This window comes from Synchiropus splendidus, chromosome 3 (assembly GCF_027744825.2).
Source record: "Synchiropus splendidus isolate RoL2022-P1 chromosome 3, RoL_Sspl_1.0, whole genome shotgun sequence".
Taxonomy (NCBI): domain Eukaryota; kingdom Metazoa; phylum Chordata; class Actinopteri; order Syngnathiformes; family Callionymidae; genus Synchiropus; species Synchiropus splendidus.
Genome location: NC_071336.1, coordinates 32372750 through 32397243, shown reverse-complemented (window position 1 = coordinate 32397243; position 24494 = coordinate 32372750). Strand labels below are relative to the sequence as shown.

Sequence of the window (24494 nt, the reverse complement as noted above, 5' to 3'; positions counted from 1 at the left end):
TTCACATACATAGCATTCAGTAAAACTAATGACCAGCTAACTAATGAAAACATGTATATATATATCACTTATTTGTTTGTTTGCCTCTGTTCAAAGTGTTTTTGAGAAACAACAAACACTCATAGCATCAAAAGAACTGGCAGGAGGTTTGGGGAAGGAAATACAGAAAATGGAAAGCAAGTTCCATAAGACAAATTAGAAGAGTCACATTTGAAATGTAAATATCTGAGAATAATAAAAAGAATAAAGCAAAGCAAAACAATCTGGACACCTACAACCAGCCTCTTCTTATCATAATAAGTCTGTGGAATTACTGCCGTCCTGTGCCCTTTTTTGTTCGTTGTGCTCTTAATATTTAACATAAACATATACAAAATACATAGAGATAATACACTATGATTAAATACATTAATCCGTCTGGTGCAAATACAGCTGGGAGAAAGTATACGCAGTTACAGTGGCTTTTCAATTTATATATGAAATGTGTTTGTCTAAGAAAGAAATCTAAAAACATGGATCATTTTCTAATTTTATTTATTTATTATAAAAATCAAGGTAATTGTTTTCGGCCTTACATCTAACATGTTTTAGATAAAACAGTTTGCTATGTCAATAATAATAATTATAATGATAATAATTTAGAAAAAGTTTAGAATACGTCCCTAATGTTTTTTTAAATAGCAGACATTGTTCATAACAACGCTATTTTACATGGAAAATGTGGGGGGTTTTTCCCAAGGGTTTGGAACACAATGACGTTGGGTATTTTTGGTACTTGAGATGACTTGGCCTTGTGTTTGACTGATGCATCCAGCACCTTCAGAATTCATCCCACCAGAGCACATGCCCATCATCGTCCAACCATCGTTCCTTGGCTGACGTCACATCACCGACTGGCTGGGTGGAGTCAGTCATGGCGTTTCTATGTCAGAAATTCATGCGCAGCCTCGACAGCCCACACGAAAACATGACGCACAAAACCAAACACTCCTTATCAGCAGCAAACAGTTGCGTTTACATTCAGAGACGGTGTGTTTTTTTTTCTTCCTCTGCTCTCGTGCCAAAATCATCCCCCTGCGTCACTGGAGGACTGGCCAACAGGAGCGCGAGGGCGGGGTCGGGGTTCCTTCACCCTGTCATGTCGCGTCTGCGTCACATGACATCATGCTCTCGATTGGCGCAGTCTTTTACGTGGCACTCATGCTGATCACAAATGCAGCAGCAGAGGAGGAGCGACTCAGCCCTGGTGCTACAAACAGCAGGGTAGAGTTTATTGTGTGTTGCATCTCAGGGGCTTGTCATCGCCGTCCTCTTCACACTGGAGGCAGGAGTGTGACCCTGAAAAAAAGAGGTCACTGCAGGTTAACACAAGGCCTCGGGTGCTGGACACGTTGTACAGAGACACAGAAGCGCAGCGTTCCCACCTGGCTGTTGGCAAAACCATGAGTCTAATATGAGGCCACTCCCCCTGGGTGGGTTAGAAATAACCACAGAGAGGAGACCCACCAGAAAGGTAACAATATCATCGAACAACAGGAACAAATTCATTCAATAATATGCAACGATGAGGTCATATGACAAGTTAAGGCCTGTAAAATGATTGAATAGACTGGGTGGTTGTGATGGTTGGATGAGACGAAGATGAAACATAATGATAAAAAACTAACTAAATAAATGTAGGCCAATAATACTGATGGTTTCCACTCAGGTGAAAAAAAAAACAGAACACAGTATTGAAGGATTTGTGAGGTGTCATGAAACAGTGTCCTGATTTTCAGTGGCCACCAGATGGCACTGTCTGCAATGAAACCTGACATAATTTCTACAGCAAGAGCGCCATCTAGTGACCTCTGAAAATTAGGACACTGTTTCACCAGCCTTGCAGTACTGCGTCAACTACCCATCACTACTGTGTGGAGTCCAGGAGATGAGAGGTAAAAGGAGGTGGCATCTTGTCTTGTCAGGTTAAATCCTCCCCAGTGATGTGGAGGAAGCCCTGGGTCAGACCCGGGACACGCTAGAAAGATGATGTCGCTCAGTTGACTTGGGAACAAAACAGGAGCTATGGAATCCTCCAGAGTCGGATGCAGTGTTGGTTCACAGGTCGGAGCCTGAACCCCACGACTATTGGGTCCAGAGTGGGAGCTTTCCTTGACGACGGCTGCAGAAGTCACAGCAGCAGATTGGACTGAGCTCTGAACCAGTTTAAATCCAAATCACAGCTGAAATCCAGCCAGTCATGCAGCTGTCAATCATCCAGAGACAGACTGCTCATTCACTGCTCTGTGATCTTGTTGCTGTCATAAAAGAGTGAAACATTGTTGTCGCCGACCATGTTAGAATAGAATAGAATAGCCTTTATTGTCCTTGTACAGTGTACAACGAAATTTGAGCGCTACTCCCTTGGTGCAAACAATGTACAAAAGAATATATCAAAAAAACAATCAAGCATGCACTAAAAAATAAATAAATAGTATATACACAAGTAGCAGCAGTAAAAGAGCGTAATGACAGAAAGTAGCACTTATCCGGATGTAAACTTCAGTGGTTTGTTATTGCACATAGTTTTTTTTTTAATTATTTATTTATTAATTTTTTTATTGCACTATGAACGATGTGGTCAGTAATAATGAAAGTTGTAGGCTGTTTTATCTGGTGTTGTTGTTTTTGTTCAATACTGAGATAGCTTTCGGGAAGAAGCTATCTCTGAGTCTATCTCTGAGTCTTGGCTCTGCTAACATGTGACTTGGTTTTAGTTCGTGTCACGTCTTCATAGACGAATCAGAGTCGAGTCCCAGTTCTTGACTGGAGTCCAAGTCATGTGTCCGAGTCCACACCTCTGCTGGTTACCGTGGCAACAATTAAAGTTGAATAATTTACAGGAATCATCACCTGGTTTCAAGGAACTCTGGCGGAAGGAGGAACCAACAGGTCGGACCAGATTCTGGAGGACCATGTGACTCAGAGATCAGAGCATAAATATCTGAAGGGAGTCTGAAGCCAGTCAGTCGTCAGTGAAATGGAGGCCAGAGTTGATCTGAAGAGAGACTCCTTCTCCTGTTCCATCTGTCTGGATCTACTGAAGGAGCCAGTCGCTCTCAACTGTGGACACAGCTTCTGTCAGGTCTGTGTCGAAGGTTACTGGGACTCTGAAGATGAGAGGAACATCTACCAGTGTCCTCAGTGCAGACGGACCTTCACCTTGAGGCCTCTCCTGCAGAAGAACGTCATGTTAGCAGAGTTAGTGGAGGAGCTGAAGAGGACTGGACTCCAAGCTGCTGACCTCTGCTATGCTGGACCTGAAGATGTGGCCTGTGACTCCTGCACTGGGAGGAAGCTGAAAGCCCTCAAGTCCTGTCTGGTGTGTCTGACCTCTTACTGTGAGCAACACCTCCAGCCTCATCTAGAAGCTCCAGCCTTCAGGAGACACAAGCTGGTCCAGCCGTCCAGGCAGCTCCAGGAGATCATCTGCCCTGAACACGATAAGGTGAAGGAGATGTTCTGTCGTACTGATCAGCAGGTCATCTGTCACCTCTGTGCTGTGGACCAACACAAAGACCACCACATTGTCTCGGCCGCAGCAGAGAGAAGAGAGCGAGAGAAAGAGGTGGATCAGGGTCGAGGAAGGATCCAGCAGAGGATCCAGGAGAGAGAGGAAAAGCTGAAGATGCTACAGCAGGAGCAGGAGACCATCAGCGACTCTGCTGATAAAGCAGTGAAGGACAGTCAGGAGACCCTCCAGCAGCTGATCCAGAACCTCCAGAGAAGAATGTCTGATGTGGCGCAGCAGATCAGATCCCGGCAGGAGACTGAAGCCGCTCGAGTACAAGGACTTCAGGAGCAGCTCGAGCAGGAGATCGTGCAGCTGAAGAAGAAAGATGCTGAGCTGCAGCAGCTGTCACTCACCGACAGTCACTTGGTCTTTCTCCAGAACTGGTCCTCACTCTCAGAGGTCAGTGAAGACACGCTCTCCTCCAGGACCCACGTCCGTCCTCACTGCTGCTTTGAGGAAGTGGCAGCAGCCGTGTCAGCCAGCAGAGAGCGACTCCAGGACCTTCTGAGAGACACCTGCACCAACATCTCACTCATGCTCGGAGGAGAGCACAAGACTAGAGCTGAGTTCCTCAGGTTCTCAAGGGACATCACTCTGGATCCAAACACTGCTCACTCACGGTTGTTGTTGTCTGATGGAAACAGGAAAGTGAGAGACATGTTGATAGATCAGTCTCCTCCTCATCATCCAGACAGATTCACTCGTTATCCTCAGGTCCTGAGTAAAGAGCCTCTGACTGGACGTTGTTACTGGGAGGTGGAGAGGAGAGGAGAGGCTGCAGTAGCTGTCTCATACAAGAACATCAGCAGATCAGGAGTAGAAAGTGGATTTGGATATAATGACAAAGCTTGGTCTCTATGGTGTCACAGCTCTGGTTGTTCATTCACACACAACAGCATCACAACTCAAGTCCCCACAGCTCCACCCTCCAGAATGGGAGTGTACCTGGATCACTCTGCAGGTCTTCTGTCCTTCTACAGCGTCTCTGAAACCATGACCCTCCTCCACAGAGTCCACACCACCTTCACTCAGCCTCTACATGCTGGGGTCTGGGTCTGGTCCTCGTCCTCCTCATGTGAGATCCTGAAGCTGAACTAAACCCCAGTGTGAGTTGTGTCTCACAAACTCTTCCTGCTGGTTGTTGACTTCTTTCCTCTCCAGCAGTGTGTTTGTGTCCTTCTGCGTGTCATTGTTGTTGGGCTTTAAACACTTGTGTCTGAGTGTGTGTTTGTATGTGTGTAATAATGATCCCACTTTATTCATATCAATGTTCCCAAAGTGCTTTAACTGGCAAAACTGAACTTGGTTTTGATTTCAGGTTTGTGTCTTGTGAGTTTCAGTCACTTTCCCTGGAGCCACCTGATTTTTGTGTATCAATGTTGTGTGTTCCTGAGAAAGTTCTTGTTTGTAACACACCAACTCACCTTCTCAGTGTGTTTTAGTCATGTGAGGTGTGTGTTTCTCAGTGGGTTTGTGGAATTTGACATTATTGAGGTGAATGTTGGTATTTCCAGGACTGTTTTCAATGGTTGTGTGTTCTTTTCTCTCCATATTGTGTGGATGTTGGGAGTGTTTTGGGAGGAAGCTGCAGCGGAAACACATAAGTGTGAGTGTCAGAAAAGTGCAGCTGTGTGAGGCTTGTAGTGTCCAGCAGTCGTCCATGTTGAGCTGTGTGTTATTGTGTGTTTGGCTTCTGGACAATTGATCATGTGACTCCAATCACTGAAATAAAGCTGTGGATGAACCGTGTTGCTGGAGTGCTTTTTTGATACGTCCAGAAAGTATCTCCCAGAGTTCCTGGTGAGCTTTGTTTTGGACTCTCTGACCAGTTTAGGATCCAGTGGTGCACATGCATGTGAGTGAGGGACGGCTGTGGGTTTATGATGGGACTAATGAAGAAGAAAAACAGGGGATATTTCCGTCTACATATCTCTATCATTAATACATTTTGTACATTCATGCATTTTAAACACCTCTTTTCACCAATAGTTGTCCTGATTCTGCATGAATGACATATCACAACGAGACGCTGCTGTTTATGAAAACATACGCAGTTTTCATCACGCACCAATATGCGCGCAGTGCCGCCATCTTGTGGAACCATCTGGCATTCCATAGCGAATTTCCCATCCAAATCAACACCTTCAACTTCATTTGAGAACGAGAAGCCGTCTCCAAGCGACGACCTCCACGAAGTCACGCACTTGTGTTGTAACGATAATTTGGGTATTTTAATCAGGCAGTTAGTGGACGACTAAAAAGGGACAACAGAACGGGGGTCCTGTAAAGTGAGCGGGACACGCATGAAAGACTGCGGTTGTTGTCAACGCACAAAAGGTGGTTACGTTACTTGCATATTGTGATTTATATTCCAACAAGATTTTATCAACGTGTCAGTTGAAATATTCTGTGTAATGAGTTCAAACGGCCAGCAGATGGCAGCAGCACTGCGGCCTTCCTTTGAGGCGCATATGGCAGACATGAAGAAAAGAGAGTGACTGAAAACCCTCCACCACCAGTCACACACACACACACACACACACACAACAGACTCATTTATGACAGTGATCCGATTTAATGATTAGTCACATGACCGGATTTGCTGCCCAGCTGATTGAAAATCCTGAGTTGCAGCTCTGCTCTCAAGAAGTCAACCACTCATCATTCTCGGAACTCGACTGGAAACTGGAAGCACTCGTGCACTCGGTGTCAAACCCAGGCACATCCTGCTTGAAGACTGGTCTGTGAAGCCCAGCAGCCGCACCTCTGCTCCCCTCCTCCTCCTCCCAGCGTTGCATTGTATTTCAGACGAGCATTTCTGATTCTACTTGTGAAACCCAAGATTCATAAATGATGCTGATAGTGAAGGGTTGATGGGGTTTCATGAAGCAATGAAGGAAGAATGAAAGATCAGATCAGAGGGAATCTCACACACCCCATCTCTGTGTCCCAGCGACTTGGTGTGAGTGGTGAGGGACACCCTGGACGGGCCCCCACAGCACACACAGACGACCCCTCAGAAAAGACTGGGTCCCTGAGGGAGCGAGCCAGAGCGATGTTCCCTTGAAATCTGAAGTCAAAGATCAGAGAAACAACTTCTGATGTGTGGAACCGAGCGGGTCAGCCTCATGTTCGGTGTGGGAGAGTTGGTTCTCTAGGGCGCTGTCCGCCTTGTTAGAGTCAGGTGTTCCTGGGTCCTTCCCTCCACCGGCTGCTCCAATGAGGAGACGTGTGTCTCACTGGTCTTTCTCAGCTTGACTTTGTGCCGCTCATCGACTTGGAGTGGCGGGGCTGCACCAGAGTGAGCTGAGTCCATGACACGTGCCAGATGATCCACTTCCTCAGCAGAGCCGCCGCCTGCTGCTTGGGTGACATCTGCCTCGGCCCCAGTCTTCAGACTCACGCACTTGATGATCCGCAGCTCACTCTGACCCGGCGCCGGCTGGGAGAGGTTCGCCTGTTGCCGTCGCTGAGACCTGCGCAGTGGTGGGTTCACACTGGGTCAATGGGAGTTCAGTTGCATTTAACACTTCTTCAGTGTCGCTGCTCTCATGTCTACGTGATTCACCCTCAACTCAACTGGGCCAGTCCTGCATCTGTCGCGGGACCTCCCCCTACACGGACACGCCACCAACACCTTGATAGGTGGACTTCCAGGAGACACCCTGACAAGACTCCAGCAGGCACCAGCCTCTCGTGGTGCAAAGGTGGACTTCCTGCTACAGAGCTCCGCACACACTCAGAGAACTAAAGTCATATTAAGATTTACCTAACCCTGCAAGGCGCCAGAGTTTTATTTTTCAGTGAAATACTCCGCTTTAACATCACTGGGCATCATCACGGACGTCTACGTTCTCCCGCAGGTATCTTGCGATATGATAGTTATCCTGATACAGGAGTGGTGATACGATATACAGTGACACAGTGAGCTCGGCAATACAACGGTACCTTGGTTTTCGAATGTCCCGAACTTCGAACAAATCGGAGTCCGAACAAAAATTTTGAGATTTTTTTGCTTCTGATTTCGAACGAAAATCCAGAGCTCAAACGCCCCTGAAAAAAGCCGGAAAACCCATAACGTGTGCGGACCGATCAGCTGACCCACGAGGCGCTTTGTTATTGTGTATAACGCAGCCTCTGTATGCAGACGTGTCCCGTTAGCTCCATTTACTGACTGTTTTTTCTTCATATTGAGGTGTAAAACCTTTCCTGTCTCCGCACTGGAGCGTGGTAGAGTGTCACAGGGGAGGTGCTGGAGCGCTCACTCCAGGGTTTGATGTCCTGTTGTGGGCTGGAGCTGGGACAGGGATGAGGCCAGTCTGGGACAGAGCGTGACTTGGTTTATGACTTTGTCACAGCCAAACTGCACAGAAGCGCACATTCAGAGCTGGACACGCACCGGGCACCTCTTCACTTCTGGAGAGACGTCACTCACTCGGCAACCCCTCCCACATGCAGCGGCCACACACATAGAGGAACAGCCACCTGCAGCAGACACTCTACATTCACTCCTACAAAAGACTATTTTAAGGCTTGGAACGCATTATTTCTTTTTCCATAACTCTGCACCCCTCCAATAAAAATTTAAAAAAGGAACAGAAGGCAGAGATTTGATGAACGTGTCCTGATTTTCAGAGGCCACCAGATGGCGCTGTTTACAGAAAAATATTTGTACTTGAACAACTCATTCAATGAAACCTCACATTTCTAAACCTCTGAAAATTAGGACACTGTTTCATCAATCCTGCGATACTGTTCTATGACACCTCATCTACCCATCACTCATTTGCAGAAAAGAGAAAGCGTCACCTTCATCTTTGTGAAAAATAAAATCAAAGATTCATGAAACTACATGTAGGTGCATCTTTACTGCAAGGTTTAGCACATTGATGCACAGATTGAGAGTGTAAAATAAGGCAAGGCAGGTGAGGAAAACAGGTGAGCAAAAGAATGTGTAAGAAACCAGAACTCATTTTTTTGACTTTTCGACAGGTTTTCAGTGCAAAGTCTGATTCACAGAGGCAAGGTAAACGCATAAACGCATTGTGCTTTGAAGTGCACTGAAGGACAAGCAGCACTTCTGGAAGGGTGACTGACAGATTGATGGAGTATTGATCGTTTCCTCTTTGTGAGTCCACATGTAGGGATCGATGTCTGCCACTGTCCCTCCGTCACACTGTGATATTCTCACTGAGCAGCCGGAAGGAAACAACTACAGGAGGTGGAAGTTCACTTAAAACTATTGAGAAGTGAAAATCACGTGCTCACACTTGATGGTCGCTACAGCAGGGGGCGCTACATCGGTCACAATCGGAGGGAGGCGCTGAACAGGCTCAGTCTTGTGATTAGGCGACTGCGGTGACGTGAACGTGGGAGGGGCCCGTGACTGGAGTCGACGCCTCGCTGCTATTGTCGGCGACCAGCGGGCCGTGTCTCCCCCTGCTGCGGGGTCGAGCAAATCATGAGCCACTTACATGAGCGTGGGGCCATTGGATTGAAAGGATCATTAGGCTATTACTGAAGGAGAAGGGGAAGGGCAGGGGGGTTGCTTTGAACGTAAAAAATCCTTTGATGAAAGTGGTGACATCCCAGCTGGACTAAAACCATGAGCAAATGTTGTGAACACAGGTAAAACAACGGCGCCACACGCCAGTTTGAGATCACAGAGGGAGACATGACTGTGGGCAGTCTGTGGCCAGAGACAGTTGAGTTGTGAGGCACTTTTGATGCCCATGCTCTCCTGCGAGACTCAGTCATGAGGAGATAAAACAGCTCGCACTCCAACGTCCCACTCCACTACAACACCGTGACTCACTCTGGAGTCTGTTTCATAATGTGTGCATGTTGGTCATCACTTAAAAACAAACCACTTTGTAAAATAAAACCAGCGAGGGTGAAAAGTTGAAAAATAATACGCTGGAAATGGCCGCTCACTGGCAACCGGTTATCCATCATTGTGTTTTTATTTTACTTATCTTCTAAAACTAAAGCATCACTCGTCTTTTATGGTATTTATTAATACATTTATTGCACTACTGAAGTCATGTTACTTTTGTGAAATCAGTAATGGACATTTCAGATTAAGATTATGATCAGATGTTTCCCAAAAAGCCTTGTTTTACCGCTCTTATTATGCAGTTGTGTCAGAACATCAACTGAAAAATGGCAGCTGAATGAGAGAACTAACAAATATTTGTTTATGAAGCACTTTTATCTCACTACAGTCACGAAGCATCTTAGAGGTAACAATGAAAAAGAGGTTGTTTTTTTTTATCTTTGTCAGTGTCGTCAACGTTGCCTTCTTAAAACTCAACACTCGCATCTTCATCACTTAAAACAGGGCTTGTGCTAGATTTGCTTAGATGACCAAGTTATTGTGAACCAGAGCGTAAAAAAATGTGACGGTTAAGAATCACTTGTAGGTACGACTGCCATGAAATATTCCATTTAACAAACAGGAGCAGGATGTAGTGTGTCACTCACATGGTTCTCACACTGCACACTCATTTTCTTCCACTGATTCCCCCGGTGAGACAAGTGGGGGGGCGGAGTCCATCCCAGCTAGTCAGGGCGAGAGGCGGAGACACTGTGGGCAGGTCCATCACAGGCACCTACAGGCACCCAGATGACACACTTGTGAACAATTCATAACTCATCAATTATGTGTTTTTAAACCAATGGAGGGTAAATACATTTGCTTCATGTGTTTACGTTGCATTTTCTAAATGGTTCAAATGTCGTATATATCACCGCGCGGGCCGCCGAGTCGTCGCATTTCAATCCTCTGTATGTAACGCAAATGGCAGAATTGAGAATAGAAGCTACCGTAACCTTAAGACCACGGACGGTGAATGAATGAATCTAAAGGCGACAAACCTGTTGTGACAGCTGCGAAGTGACAGTGAAAACGTCTGTCAACAGACTCCCGCCATCGCTGAGCAACATTTATCTTAATTTCACCGACACTTGACGAACAAAACCCCGCAGGTGTCACGATGCTTCACATGGAACCAGCAGGCGGCGACACTCTTCATCCTGGCTAAAGTCAAAGGCGCTTCAAAACTCGGCCTCAAAATAACTTTGGCAACAGTTTCAGTAAAGCGAGTTCCGGTCACGTACACTCATTGTAGCAACATTTCCACCGGCAGACCGTCAGTAGTTTGGCTCACAGCGCCTCGCTCTGGTCAGGTGTGGAGCTGCAGGTCGTGGGAGTAAACGGCAGAGATGATAAAAAAAATGATAAAAAGGAAGGGAAGGATGTGGCGACGCAAAATGTCACTGAGATGGAACAGAGTCAAAGGAATCAAATGAAATTAGAGCAAAAAATAAATTCATCAAGAGAGATTTGTATGATTATGATAAAATGGCTATTGAATAACACGTTATTTCATTTCACATACATAGCATTCAGCAAAACTAATGACCAGCTAACTAATGAAAACAAATATAAATATATAACTTATTTATTTGTTTGCCTCTGTTCAAAGTGTTTTTGAGAAACAACAAACACTCATAGCATCAAAAGAACTGGCAGGAGGTTTTGGGAAGGAAATACAGAAAATGGAAAGCAAGTTCCATAAGACAAATTCGAAGAGTCACATTTGAAATGTAAATATCTGAGAATAATAAAAAGAATAAAGCAAAGCAAAACAATCTGGACACCTACAACCAGCCTCTTCTTATCATAATAAGTCTGTGGAACTACTGCCGTCCTGTGCCCTTTTTTGTTCGTTGTGCTCTTAATATTTAACATAAACATATACAAAATACATAGAGATAATACACTATGATTAAATACATTAATCCGTCTGGTGCAAATACAGCTGGGAGAAAGTATACGCAGTTACAGTGGCTTTTCAATTTATATATGAAATGTGTTTGTCTAAGAAAGAAATCTAAAAACATGGATCATTTTCTAATTTTATTTATTTATTATAAAAATCAAGGTAATTGTTTTCGGCCTTACATCTAACATGTTTTAGATAAAACAGTTTGCTATGTCAATAATAATAATTATAATGATAATAATTTAGAAAAAGTTTAGAATACGTCCCTAATGTTTTTTTAAATAGCAGACATTGTTCATAACTGGCTGCATTCATGATTGAAAGACGTTATTTTACATGGAAAATGTGTTTTTTTTTCCCCAAGGATTTGGAACACAATGACGTTGGGTATTTTTGGTACTTGAGATGACTTGGCCTTGTGTTTGATGCATCCAGCACCTTCAGAATTCATCCCACCAGAGCACATGCCCATCATCGTCCAACCATCGTTCCTTGGCCTACGTCACATCACCGACTGGCTGGGTGGAGTAAGTCATGGCGTTTCTATGTCAGAAATTCATGCGCAGCCTCGACAGCCCACGCGAAAACATGACGCATAAAACCAAACACTTCCTCCTTATCAGCAGCAAACAGTTGCATTTACATTCAGAGACGGTGTGGTTTTTTTTTCTTCCTCTGCTCTCGTGCCAAAATCATCCCCCTGCGTCACCGGAGGACTGGCCAACAGGAGCGCGAGGGCGGGGTCGGGGTTCCTTCACCCTGTCATGTCGCGTCTGCGTCACATGACATCATGCTCTCGATTGGCGCAGTCTTTTACGTGGCTCTCATGCTGATCACAAATGCAGCAGCAGAGGAGGAGCGACTCAGCCTGGCGCTACAAACAGCAGGGTAGAGTTTATTGTGTGTTGCATCCCAGGGGCTTGTCATCGCCGTCCTCTTCACACTGGAGGCAGGAGTGTGACCCTGAAAACAGAGGTCACTGCAGGTTAACACAAGGCCTCGGGTGCTGGACACGTTGTACAGAGACACAGAAGCGCAGCGTTCCCACCTGGCTGAGTCTAATACGAGGCCACTCCCCCTGGGTGGGTTAGAAATGACCACAGAGAGGAGACCCACCAGAAAGATCGCAATATCATTGAACAACAGGAACAAATTCATTCAATAATATGCAACGATGAGGTCATATGACAAGTTAAGGCCTGTAAAATGATTGAATAGACTGGGTGGTTGTGATGGTTGGATGAGACGAAGACGAAACATAATGATAAAAAAAACTAACGTAAAAATAAAAATAAATAAATGTAGGCCAATAATATTGATGGTTTCCGCTCAGGTGAAAAAAAACAGAAAACAGTATTGAAGGATTTGAGAGGTTTCATGAAACAGTGTCCTGATTTTCAGTGGCCACCAGATGGCACTGTCTGCTATGAAACTAATTCAGTGAAACTTCACATAATTTCTACAGCAAGATCGCCATCTAGTGACCTCTGAAAATTAGGACACTGTTTCACCAGCCTTGCAGTACTGCGTCAACTACCCATCACTACTGTGTGGAGTCCAGGAGATGAGAGGTAAAAGGAGGTGGCATCTTGTCTTGTCAGGTTAAATCCTCCCCAGTGATGTGGAGGAAGCCCTGGGTCAGACCCGGGACACGCTAGAAAGATGATGTCGCTCAGTTGACTTGGGAACAAAACAGAAGCTATGGAATCCTCCAGAGTCGGATGCAGTGTTGGTTCACAGGTCGGAGCCTGAACCCCACGACTATTGGGTCCAGAGTGGGAGCTTTCCTTGACGACGGCTGCAGAAGTCACAGCAGCAGATTGGACTGAGCTCTGAACCAGTTTAAATCCAAATCACAGCTGAAATCCAGCCAGTCATGCAGCTGTCAATCATCCAGAGACAGACTGCTCATTCACTGCTCTGTGATCTTGTTGCTGTCATAAAAGAGTGAAACATTGTTGTCGCCGACCATGTTAGAATAGAATAGAATAGAATAGCCTTTATTGTCCTTGTACAGTGTACAACGAAATTTGAGCGCTACTCCCTTGGTGCAAACAATGTACAAAAGAATATATCAAAAAAACGATCAAGCATGCACTAAAAAATAAATAAATAGTATATACACAAGTAGCAGCAGTAAAAGAGCGTAATGACAGAAAGTAGCACTTATCCGGATGTAAACTTCAGTGGTTTGTTATTGCACATAGTTTTTTTTTTTTTTATTTATTTATTAATTTTTTTATTGCACTATGAACGATGTGGTCAGTAATAATGAAAGTTGTAGGCTGTTTTATCTGGTGTTGTTGTTTTTGTTCAATACTGAGATAGCTTTCGGGAAGAAGCTATCTCTGAGTCTATCTCTGAGTCTTGGCTCTGCTAACATGTGACTTGGTTTTAGTTCGTGTCACGTCTTCATAGACGAATCAGAGTCGAGTCCCAGTTCTTGACTGGAGTCCAAGTCATTTGACCGAGTCCACACCTCTGCTGGTTACCGTGGCAACAATTAAAGTTGAATAATTTACAGGAATCATCACCTGGTTTCAAGGAACTCTGGCGGAAGGAGGAACCAACAGGTCGGACCAGATTCTGGAGGATCATGTGACTCAGAGATCAGAGCATAAATATCTGAAGGGAGTCTGAAGCCAGTCAGTCGTCACTGAAATGGAGGCCAGAGCTGAAGTTCTCTCCTGTTCCATCTGTCTGGATCTACTGAAGGATCCAGTCACTCTCAACTGTGGACACAGCTTCTGTCAGGTCTGTGTTGAAGGTTACTGGGACTTCGAAGATGAGAGGAAAATCTGCCGGTGTCCTCAGTGCAGACGGACCTTTAAACGGAGGCCTGTCCTGCAGAAGAACGTCATGTTAGCAGAGTTAGTGGAGGAGCTGAAGAAGACTGGATCCCCAGCTGCTGACCTCTGCTATGCTGGACCTGAAGATGTGGCCTGTGACTCCTGCACTGGGAGGAAGCTGAAAGCCCTCAAGTCATGTCTGCAGTGTCTGACCTCTTACTGTGAGCTACACCTCCAGCCTCATCTAGAAGCTCCGGCCTTCAGGAGACACAAGCTGGTCCAGCCGTCCAAGCAGCTCCAGGAGATCCTCTGCCCTCAACACGATAAGGTGAAGGAGATGTTCTGTCGTACTGATCAGCAGGTCATCTGTCACCTCTGTGCTGTGGACCAACACAAAGACCACCACATTGTCTCAGCCGCAGCAGAGAGAAGAGAGCGAGAGAAAGAGGTGGATCAGAGTCGAGGAAGGATCCAGCAGAGGATCCAGGAGAGAGAGGAAGAGCTGAAGCTGCTTCAGCAGGAGCAGGAGACCATCAGAGACTCTGCTGATAAAGCAGTGAAGGACAGTCAGGAGACCCTCCAGCAGCTGATCCAGGACCTCCAGAGAAGAATGTCTGATGTGGAGCAGCAGATCAGATCCCGGCAGGAGACTGAAGCCACTCGGGTACAAGGACTTCAGGAGCAGCTGGAGCAGGAGATCGCTGAGCTGAAGAAGAAAGATGCTGAGCTGCAGCAGCTGTCACTCACCGACAGTCACTTGGTCTTTCTCCAGAACTGGTCCTCACTCTCAGAGGTCAGTGAGGACACACTCTCCTCCAGGACCCACGTCCATCCTCACTGCTGCTTTGAGGAAGTGGCAGCAGCCGTGTCAGCCAGCAGAGAGCGACTCCAGGACCTTCTGAGAGACACCTGCACCAACATCTCACTGATGCTCGCTCCAGAGCCCAAGACCAGAGCTGAGTTCCTCAGGTTCTCACAGGACATCACTCTGGATCCAAACACTGCAGGCTCATGGTTGTTGTTGTCTGAAGGAAACAGGAAAGTGAGAGACACAGGGAAAGATCAGTCTCCTCCTCATCATCCAGACAGATTCACTCGTTATCCTCAGGTCCTGAGTAAAGAGCCTCTGACTGGATGTTGTTACTGGGAGGTGGAGTGGAGAGGAAGAGCTGTCATAGCAGTCTCATACAAGAACATCAGCAGATCAGGAGGAGAAAGTGAATTTGGATGTAATGACAAATCTTGGTCTCTATATTGTCACAGCTCTGGTTGTTCATTCACACACAACAGCATCACAACTAAAGTCTCCACAGTTCCATCCTCCAGAGTGGGAGTGTACCTGGATCACTCTGCAGGTCTTCTGTCCTTCTACAGCGTCTCTGAAACCATGACCCTCCTCCACAGAGTCCACACCACCTTCACTCAGCCTCTACATGCTGGGGTCTTGGTCTGGTCCTCGTCCTCCTCATGTGAGATCCTGAAGCTGAACTAAACCCCAGTGTGAGTTGTGTCTCACAAACTCTTCCTGCTGGTTGTTGACTTCTTTCCTCTCCAGCAGTGTGTTTGTGTCCTTCTGCGTGTCATTGTTGTTGGGCTTTAAACACTTGTGTCTGTGTGTGTTTGTATGTGTGTAATAATGATCCCACTTTATTCATATCAATGTTCCCAAAGTGCTTCTACTGGCAAAACTGAACTTGGTTTTGATTTCAGGTTTGTGTCTTGTGAGTTTCAGTCACTTTCTTTGGAGCCACCTGATTTTTGTGTATCAATGTTGTGTGTTCCTGAGAAAGTTCTTGTTTGTAACACACCAACTCACCTTCTCTGTGTGTTCATGTGAGGTGTGTGTTTCTCAGTGGGTTTGTGGAATTTGACATTATTGAGGTGAATGTTGGTTTTTCCAGGACTGTTTTCAATGGTTGTGTGTTCTTTTGTCTCCATATTGTGTGGATGGTGGGAGTGTTTTGGGAGGAAGCTGCAGCGGAAACACATGAGTGTGAGTCTCAGACAAGTGCAGTTGTGTTGATGTGATGGGCTTGTTGTGTTCAGCGGTCGTCCATGTTGAGCTGTGTGTTATTGTGTTTGGCCTCTGGACAGTTGATCATGTGACTCCAATCACTGAAATAAAGCTGTGGATGAACCGTGTTGCTGGAGTGTGTTTTTCTTGTGGTGACAGGGTGTGGAGTGGAATGCTCAGGAGAAAACACACCACCAGGGGTCGCCAGTGAAGCTGTGAGTCCCTCCCCCATGTCTTTCCTGCGTAAATGCTGGTGGCTAACATCCGTTTACCAGACAGAGTTTAGCAGATTCACAGTCATGAGCAGTGTTGACTCTCCGGTTTGGACAAGTGCAACATGTTCTATCACAACTGTGTCTCTGCAGCTGCCGCAGCTGACTCTGCTGAGAGACACGGCCAGCGTCAGCACTTCCACATCCTTGACAATCCTTCTGGAACTGATTGAAGAAGACCAGTTTCTTGCTCTGACGTCTGTCTCCACTGTCAACAGGAAATGACCCTGGACAACAGATGTTTTGCTGCTCGCGCTTTGGTCGCCGTTTGTCATCTCCTCATTGAAACACGCCGAGTCATGATGTCATGAAGCCAGGCAGGGAAAAAAAAGCTGTGCCTTGGTCTTTATTATGCTACATTCACGTCCTCACTGAAGCCATTTGTGAACGGCGTTCTGAAACGTGCCGTGTAAACAAAGTTTGATGATCTGTGTCAGGGGGTCTGTCAGCTGCTTCAGCCTGAAATAAATAAAATAAAGTACCTTCTGATGCACGAAACACTGGTCAACAGAAGAGATGACAAAGATCACCTGGAGAGCAAGAGCTTTTCATCACGGTGCTGATCCTCCAATCACTCAAATGCTGTCAAAACACTGCAAATATCAGGAAATGTGATTTTGACAATATCATAAGATATTGATTAGATGACATGAACACAGCCTTCCCGCCCCGCAGTGCAGGCTGGGACGCTTCAGGACGAGAACGCTGAGCGAGGTGATGGTTCAAAAACAGAAAACAAGAGCTTTAAATGACAGTCTGAACAAAAAGAGAAACTACTCCGCAGGAAGATCAACAGGATTGTTAAGACTAGATTTTATTTTTTAACGTAAAATACGTTTGTGTTGTAGATGCTACTGTAGCCGGGCTGTTCTGAAGAAGAGGAATTTAGGACTCAAGAACTAGATAGTTTCGTTGAACAGCGGCCCCGAACGTTGCCACTCGCTTTATTTTCAACACCCATCAACAGTTGCACATTTCCGTTACCCCTCCAAAATAAAACGGAACCACGCGTAGTGACAGAGACAAATAACAAATAAAACTCCTTACAGTTCTCCCCCCCTTCGAGAAAGAAACGTCCCCGTTTCACCGCATGAAAAGGCAATACCATTCCAAACACTGTGCCAACAGAAATACAATGAATATATATATATATACATGTATGCACACAAGTACCACTTAGAACCTTGGTATTAGGAACTACTACTCCCACCTGTCCCTATATACCAGATTAGCTAATATATGACAGATTTAAAACACACCAAGGAATGATATATGTCTGACAAGTTTGACATGAAGCATAACTCTATTTTAACAGAACATTAACAGAACACCATTAAGACATAACAAAGTTATCAAAGTGGGATGGGACCCTAACTCGTCTCCCTGCACGAGTCACAGCCTGAGGAGGCCCCCTCATGGCCTTCTCCGGAATGGGGTTATCACTCTCCATCCCAACATTTTCAAAGCACTCAGCCTGCTCGTTTTGCTGTGAAGGCAAAAAAAACAATGGGGTTTTCAACAGGAACAGGCAATGTATGTGGTTTTAGACGATCATAATGAACAACTTGAGTACGACCGTCCAGCTCGAATGCATCACCGATTTGATAGGTCAATCCTGTTTCTCCCTGCGTTTCACACACAGACATGACACGATATGGACCTTTCCAATGTGCAGCAAGTTTCCAACGACCCTCAGTTGGATTGTTCAACCACACCAAATCCCCAACAGCATATGAATGATGTCTGACTGTTGAGTCATAATACAGTTTCTGTTCCTCATGGGCGACCATATTGTTTAGCCGGGCCACCTTGAATGCAGTGTCAAGTTTCAATGCTAATGAGGTGACAAAGTCAGGGTGCGTCAGCCCTTGATGTTGTCGACTAACTGGCACGAGCATATCCATGGGTGTTCTAGCCTCCCTTCCGTGTGTCAGGTAGAAAGGAGTGAAGCGTGTTGATGCATGGACTGAAGTGTTGTACGCAAACGCCACATGTTTCACGAAGTCATCCCATTCACCACCACAGTCAAGCAATGCTCTGGCCAGTTGGTTGATGAGAGTCCTGTGAAAAGGTTCAACCATGCCATCCGATTTCGGATTATAAGGGCAGGTGCGTGTCTTCTTGCACAGCATGCACAGTTTTTGGACAACCTCTGATTCAAACTGTCTACCTGGATCACTATGCAGAACTTCTGGAACCCCATGTGCCAGAACATAATCCTCGAATAAGCAGCCAGCAACAGTCTGAGCCGTTTGATTAGCCAGAGCATATAGATTGACATATTTAGTGAAATAATCTTCCACCACCAGCACATATCTATTGGCCTTTGAAGTTACAGGTAATTCAAGAATGTCCATTGCCACCCTCTGAAAAGGCCGTCCTGTTTGTACACCCCCCATGGGCGCACGATGCTTCGGAGTAGGAGTTTTGCGAGTCTGACAGGGAACACATTGTTCGCACCACTGACGGATATCCTTAAACATGTAAGGCCAGTAGCAGGAGACTCTCGCTTTCCCCCAAACTCTGTCAGCCCCAAAATGTGCTGCTAACGGACCACCATGTAGTTGCTTTAATACCTCCTCCACCATTGAGGAGGGAATCACTACTTGGCAGAGAGCCTCGCCAGTGATTGAAGATGTCAAAGACCGGCAGAGCAGACCGTCCTGGAGTGACAAGCGTGAAAACTCTGTCCACAACTTACGCAACCATCGTGAACTGCCCCTCATCTGAAACCTCGTAGGCCGGGGCACATTCTCAGAAATCCATTTCACAACGACTCGGATATCTCGATCAGACTGCTGGCGCTGAATCAGAATATCTCTGTCAATAGAAAGTTCTTGTTGGAAAGAACTTGGCATGTCTGTTAGCTGTAGTTCATCAGCATTCAGCTCTGCATTTATCGAAGCATCAGCTGAGGAGTCCAATGATGCCGCATCAACAGGAGAAGATTCCTCATCCGGTTGAGTCATGACATAATTCACACCTGATGAGACTTGCGGTGAGAAACCACCCTCAACCACACACGGCCTGACTTGAGGGCGTCTCGACAGAGCATCTGCGTTAATATTCAACTCTTCAACTCCTTGATGCAGGTCTCCATGTAACTCAGGGCCCCTGGTGACCGTAGCTGGTGTCTGGCCCACAACATCAGCTACTGAGCATTTCCCGACTGATTGCCCGCTTCCCCTCTCCTGGGAAGAAGAAAACGCACACCTCCCCGTCTCGGAGTGTTTCCACCTGTCGCCTCTGGACTGCGCCGGCTGGGGGACCGGCCTCGGTCTCCAGCATTATGCACTCTCTCCTGACTGGGTTCCTTTCCCGCCAGCGCCGGTCGGACAAAGTTGACTGACAGTCCAATTCTCCACAAGTGCATCTACACCTTCGTCCACGGTTTGACCACTCACACTCTTTCCTGTTTGCCTGCCTTCTCAATCTGTCATTTTCCTCCATTATTTTCTTCATCTCCACTCTCATTTCCCTCATCTCGTCCAGTAAACGATCCAATGATGACTGTGTACAAATAGAATTCACAGTACCAGCTGCTTTCAGCACAGGGGAGGAGCGTTGATAAGGGGTCCCGTAATCCATCTTTAGAGCTTCCCTGGCCATCTCGCACCTGCTCGGGATCATCAAAGCTTCTTCCAGATCTGTTGCACCCTGTTCATGGCACTTCGCTCTTAAAGCCGGGTCAAGTCCAGCTAAGAACCGGCGGTTTCTTCTCCTCCCTCTGTGCCACCTGTCCATAGTTTGGGAATGCTTCATGCACGAGTCGACTAATGTCCGCAGCATAAACATCCAAACTCTCACCAGGGGCACGCATCCGGGCGGACAGATTCGTTCTGAAGCGGTCCAGAAAGTAGCCATGACCAAACGCCTCCATCAATCTCGCCTTCACGGCCGCATAGTCCCTCTGCACTGCCCTCGGTAGGCTGTCCCACAGTAGGAAGGCAGCTTTCGTCAGTCGAGTTGGCAAAATGCGACTCAGTTCATCTTCACATTCCTGGTCATTATTCCCAACCAACGCACTCACGGCCACCTCATACTGTCGGACCCAGCATGGGAAGCCCTGCTCCTCGTCTCCGGCGAAGGGCGGGGGTAGTTCGATGCGAACGTTGCCCGAGTAGTTACGGTCACAGCGTTCGAACTTGGTGTCTGTTGAGTCGTCCACTTGTTCCCACATCTTCCTCAGGTCCAAGCTCTCGAACAACTAACGACCTGGCTACACGCGGTGTTTTTCTTCCACGTGCTGTCTGAAAACTTCACACGACCTACAGCGGTTAGCAGGTGCTAACTCTAACTTCTACACTGCAGCTTAAGCGACGAATTCTCACCCGCACGGTATCCCACCGCTGCCACCAATGTAGCCGAGCTGTTCTGAAGAAGAGGAATTTATGACTCAAGAACTAGATAGTTTCGTTGAACAGCAGCCCCGAACGTTGCCACTCGCTTTATTTTCAACACCCATCAACAGTTCCACATTTCCGTTACCCCTCCAAATTAAAACGGAACCACGCGTAGTGACAGAGACAAATAACAAATATAACTCCTTACACTACTCAATAAATGATAAAAAGGTAATAAGAAGAAATGTTGGAAAGTCAAGATAAAATGAATAAAGCAGACAGGAAGAAAGTGGTCTGGAACACACCTGTTCAGAACGTTGTAGTCTGGCGCCCTCTCGTGGTCTTTAGACCTCTGCTCACATGACTGTTGGAGCTGTTGCTTCTTGTGATTTGGAAGAATCATCACGTGGTTTCCAGGAACTCTGACAGACGGAGGAAGTAACAGTTAGGTTTCAGTTCTGAGTCTGAAGCCAGTCAGTCGTCAGAGAAATGGAGGCCAGAGTTGATCTAAAGAGAGACTCCTTCTCCTGTTCCATCTGTCTGGATCTACTGAAGGATCCAGTCACTCTCAACTGTGGACACAGCTTCTGTCAGGTCTGTGTTGAAGGTTACTGGGACTCAGAAGGTGAGAGGAACATCTGCCAGTGTCCTCAGTGCAGACGGACCTTCACCTCGAGGCCTCTCCTGCAGAAGAACGTCATGTTAGCAGAGTTAGTGGAGGAGCTGAAGAAGACTGGATCCCCAGCTGCTGACCTCTGCTATGCTGGACCTGAAGATGTGGCCTGTGACTCCTGCACTGGGAGGAAGCTGAAAGCCCTCACGTCCTGTCTGGTGTGTCTGACCTCTTACTGTGAGCAACACCTCCAGCCTCATCTAGAAGCTCCGGCCTTCAGGAGACACAAGCTGGTCCAGCCATCCAAGCAGCTCCACGAGATCCTCTGCTCTCAACACGATGAGGAGAAGAAGATGTTCTGTCGTACTGATCAGCAGGTCATCTGTCAACTCTGTGCTGTGGACCAACACAAAGACCACCACATTGTCTCGGCCGCAGCAGAGAGAAGAGAGCGAGAGAAAGAGGTGGATCAGAGTCGAGGAAGGATCCAGCAGAGGATCCAGGAGAGAGAGGAAGAGCTGAAGCTGCTTCAGCAGGAGCAGAAGATCATCAGAGACGCTGCTGATAAAGCAGTGAAGGACAGTCAGGAAACCCTCCAGCAGCTGATCCAGGACCTCCAGAGAAGAATGTCTGATGTGGAGCAGCAGATCAGATCCCGGCAGGAGACTGAAGCCACTCGAGTACAAGGACTTCAGGAGCAGCTGGAGCAGGAGATCGTGGAGCTGAAGAAGAAAGATGCTGAGCTGCAGCAGCTGTCACTCACCGACAGTCACTTGGTCTTTCTCCAGAACGTGTCCTCACTCTCAGAGGTCAGTGAAGACACACTCTCCTCCAGGACCCACGTCCATCCTCACTGCTGCTTTGAGGAAGTGGCAGCAGCCGTGTCAGCCAGCAGAGAGCGACTCCAGGACCTTCTGAGAGACACCTGCACCAACATCTCACTCATGCTCGCTCCACAGACCAGAGCTGAGTTCCTCAGGTTTTCACAGGTCCTCACTCTGGATCCAAACACTGCAGGCTCATGGTTGCTGTTGTCTGAAGGAAACAGGAAAGTGAGAGACACGGGGAAAGATCAGTCTCCTCCTCATCATCCAGACAGATTCACTCGTTATCATCAGGTCCTGAGTAAAGAGCCTCTGACTGGACGTTGTTACTGGGAGGTGGAGTGGAGAGGAAGAGCTGTCATAGCAGTCTCATACAAGAACATCAGCAGATCAGGAAGAGAAAGTGGATTTGGATATAATGACAAATCTTGGTCATTATGGTGTCAGGACTCTGGTTGTTCATTCAGACACAACAGCATCACAACTGACGTCTCCACAGCTCCATCCTCCAGAGTGGGAGTGTACCTGGATCACTCTGCAGGTCTCCTGTCCTTCTACAGCATCTCTGAAACCATGACCCTCCTCCACAGAGTCCACACCACCTTCACTCAGCCTCTACATGCTGGGATGTGTGTCTGGTTCTCCTCATGTGAGATCCTGAAGCTGAACTGAACCACAGTGTGAGTTGTGTCTCACAAACTCTTCCTGCTGGTTGTTGACTTCTTTCCTCTCCAGCAGTGTGTTTGTGTCCTTCAGTGTGTCATGATTGTTGGGCTCTAAACACTTGTGTCTCTGTGTGTGTTTGTATGTGTGTAATAATGATCCCACTTTATTCATATCAATGTTCCCAAAGTGCTTTTACTGGCAAAACTGAACTTGGTTTTGATTTCAGGTTTGTGTCTTGTGAGTTTCAGTCACTTTCCCTGGAGCCACCTGATTTTTGTGTATCAATGTTGTGTGTTCCTGAGAAAGTTCTTGTTTGTAACACACCAATTCACCTTCTCTGTGTGTTCATGTGAGGTGTGTGTTTCTCAGTGGGTTTGGGGAATTTGACATTATTGAGGTGGATGATGGTATTTCAAGGACTGTTTTCAATGGTTGTGTGTTCTCTTGCCTCCATATTGTGTGGATGGTGGGAGTGTTTTGGGAGGAAGCTGCAGCGGAAACACATAAGTGTGAGTCTCAGACAAGTGCAGTTGTGTGAGGCTTGTAGTGTCCAGCAGTCGTCCATGTTGAGCTGTGTATTATTGTGTGTTTGGCTTCTGGACAATTGATCATGTGACTCAAATCACTGAAATAAAGCTGTGGATGAACCGTGTTGCTGGAGTGCGTTTTTGATACGTCCAGAAAGTATCTCCCAGAGTTCCTGGTGAGCTTTGTTTTGGACTCTCTGACCAGTTTAGGATCCAGTGGTGCACATGCATGTGAGTGAGGGACGGCTGTGGGTTTATGATGGGACTAAAGAAGAAGAAAAACAGGGGATATTTCCGTCTACATATCTCTATCATTAATACATTTTGTACATTTATGCATTTTAAACACCTCTTATCACCAATAGTTGTCCTGATTCTGCATGAATGACATATCACAACGAGACGCTGCTGTTTATGAAAACATACGCAGTTTTCATCACGCACCAATATGCGCGCAGTGCCGCCATCTTGTGGATCCATCTGGCATTCCATAGCGAATTTCCCATCCAAATCAACACCTTCAACTTCATTTGAGAACGAGAAGCCGTCTCCAAGCGACGACCTCCACGAAGTCACGCACTTGTGTTGTAACGATAATTTGGGTATTTTAATCAGGCAGTCAGTGGACGACTAAAAAGGGACAACAGAACGGGGGTCCTGTAAAGTGAGCGGGACACGCATGAAAGACTGCGGTTGTTGTCAACGCACAAAAGGTGGTTACGTTACTTGCATATTGTGATTTATATTCCAACAAGATTTTATCAACGTGTCAGTTGAAATATTCCGTGTGTAATGAGCTCAAACGACCAGCAGATGGCAGCAGCACTGCGGCCTTCCTTTGAGGCGCATATGGCAGACATGAAGAAAAGAGAGTGACTGAAAACCCTCCACCACCAGTCACACACACACAACAGACTCATTTATGACAGTGATCCGATTTAATGATTAGTCACATGACCGGATATGCTGCCCAGCTGATTGAAAATCCTGAGTTGCAGCTCTGCTCTCAAGAAGTCAACCACTCATCATTCTCGGAACTCGACTGGAAACTGGAAGCACTCGTGCACTCGGTGTCAAACCCAGGCACATCCTGCTTGGGGACTGGT

General features: G+C 46.6%; 3 protein-coding genes across 4 annotated transcripts; all 3 read left to right on the top strand.

The window, feature by feature from the left end:
* The first annotated feature begins 3014 nt into the window (after window positions 1-3014).
* LOC128755215 (tripartite motif-containing protein 16-like) lies at window positions 3015-5296 on the top strand. Of its 2 annotated transcripts, XM_053858331.1 has the most exons (2): window positions 3015-3124; window positions 3190-5296. In XM_053858331.1, the coding sequence occupies exon 2, from the start codon at window positions 3230-3232 to the stop codon at window positions 4649-4651; it is 1422 nt and encodes a 473-aa protein (XP_053714306.1). In that variant the 5' UTR covers window positions 3015-3124; window positions 3190-3229; the 3' UTR covers window positions 4652-5296. The 2 variants fall into 2 exon arrangements, with proteins under 2 accessions (XP_053714306.1, XP_053714307.1); XM_053858332.1 differs by having other exon boundaries at window positions 3017-5296.
* An 8666-nt stretch (window positions 5297-13962) lies between these two features.
* LOC128755213 (tripartite motif-containing protein 16-like) lies at window positions 13963-16747 on the top strand. Its single transcript, XM_053858328.1, has one exon. The coding sequence runs from the start codon at window positions 14002-14004 to the stop codon at window positions 15619-15621; it is 1620 nt and encodes a 539-aa protein (XP_053714303.1). The 5' UTR covers window positions 13963-14001; the 3' UTR covers window positions 15622-16747.
* Window positions 16748-21202: 4455 nt separating this feature from the next.
* Window positions 21203-23507, top strand: LOC128755214 (tripartite motif-containing protein 16-like). The gene has a single exon (XM_053858330.1). The coding sequence runs from the start codon at window positions 21248-21250 to the stop codon at window positions 22865-22867; it is 1620 nt and encodes a 539-aa protein (XP_053714305.1). The 5' UTR covers window positions 21203-21247; the 3' UTR covers window positions 22868-23507.
* The last annotated feature ends 987 nt before the right edge of the window (window positions 23508-24494 follow it).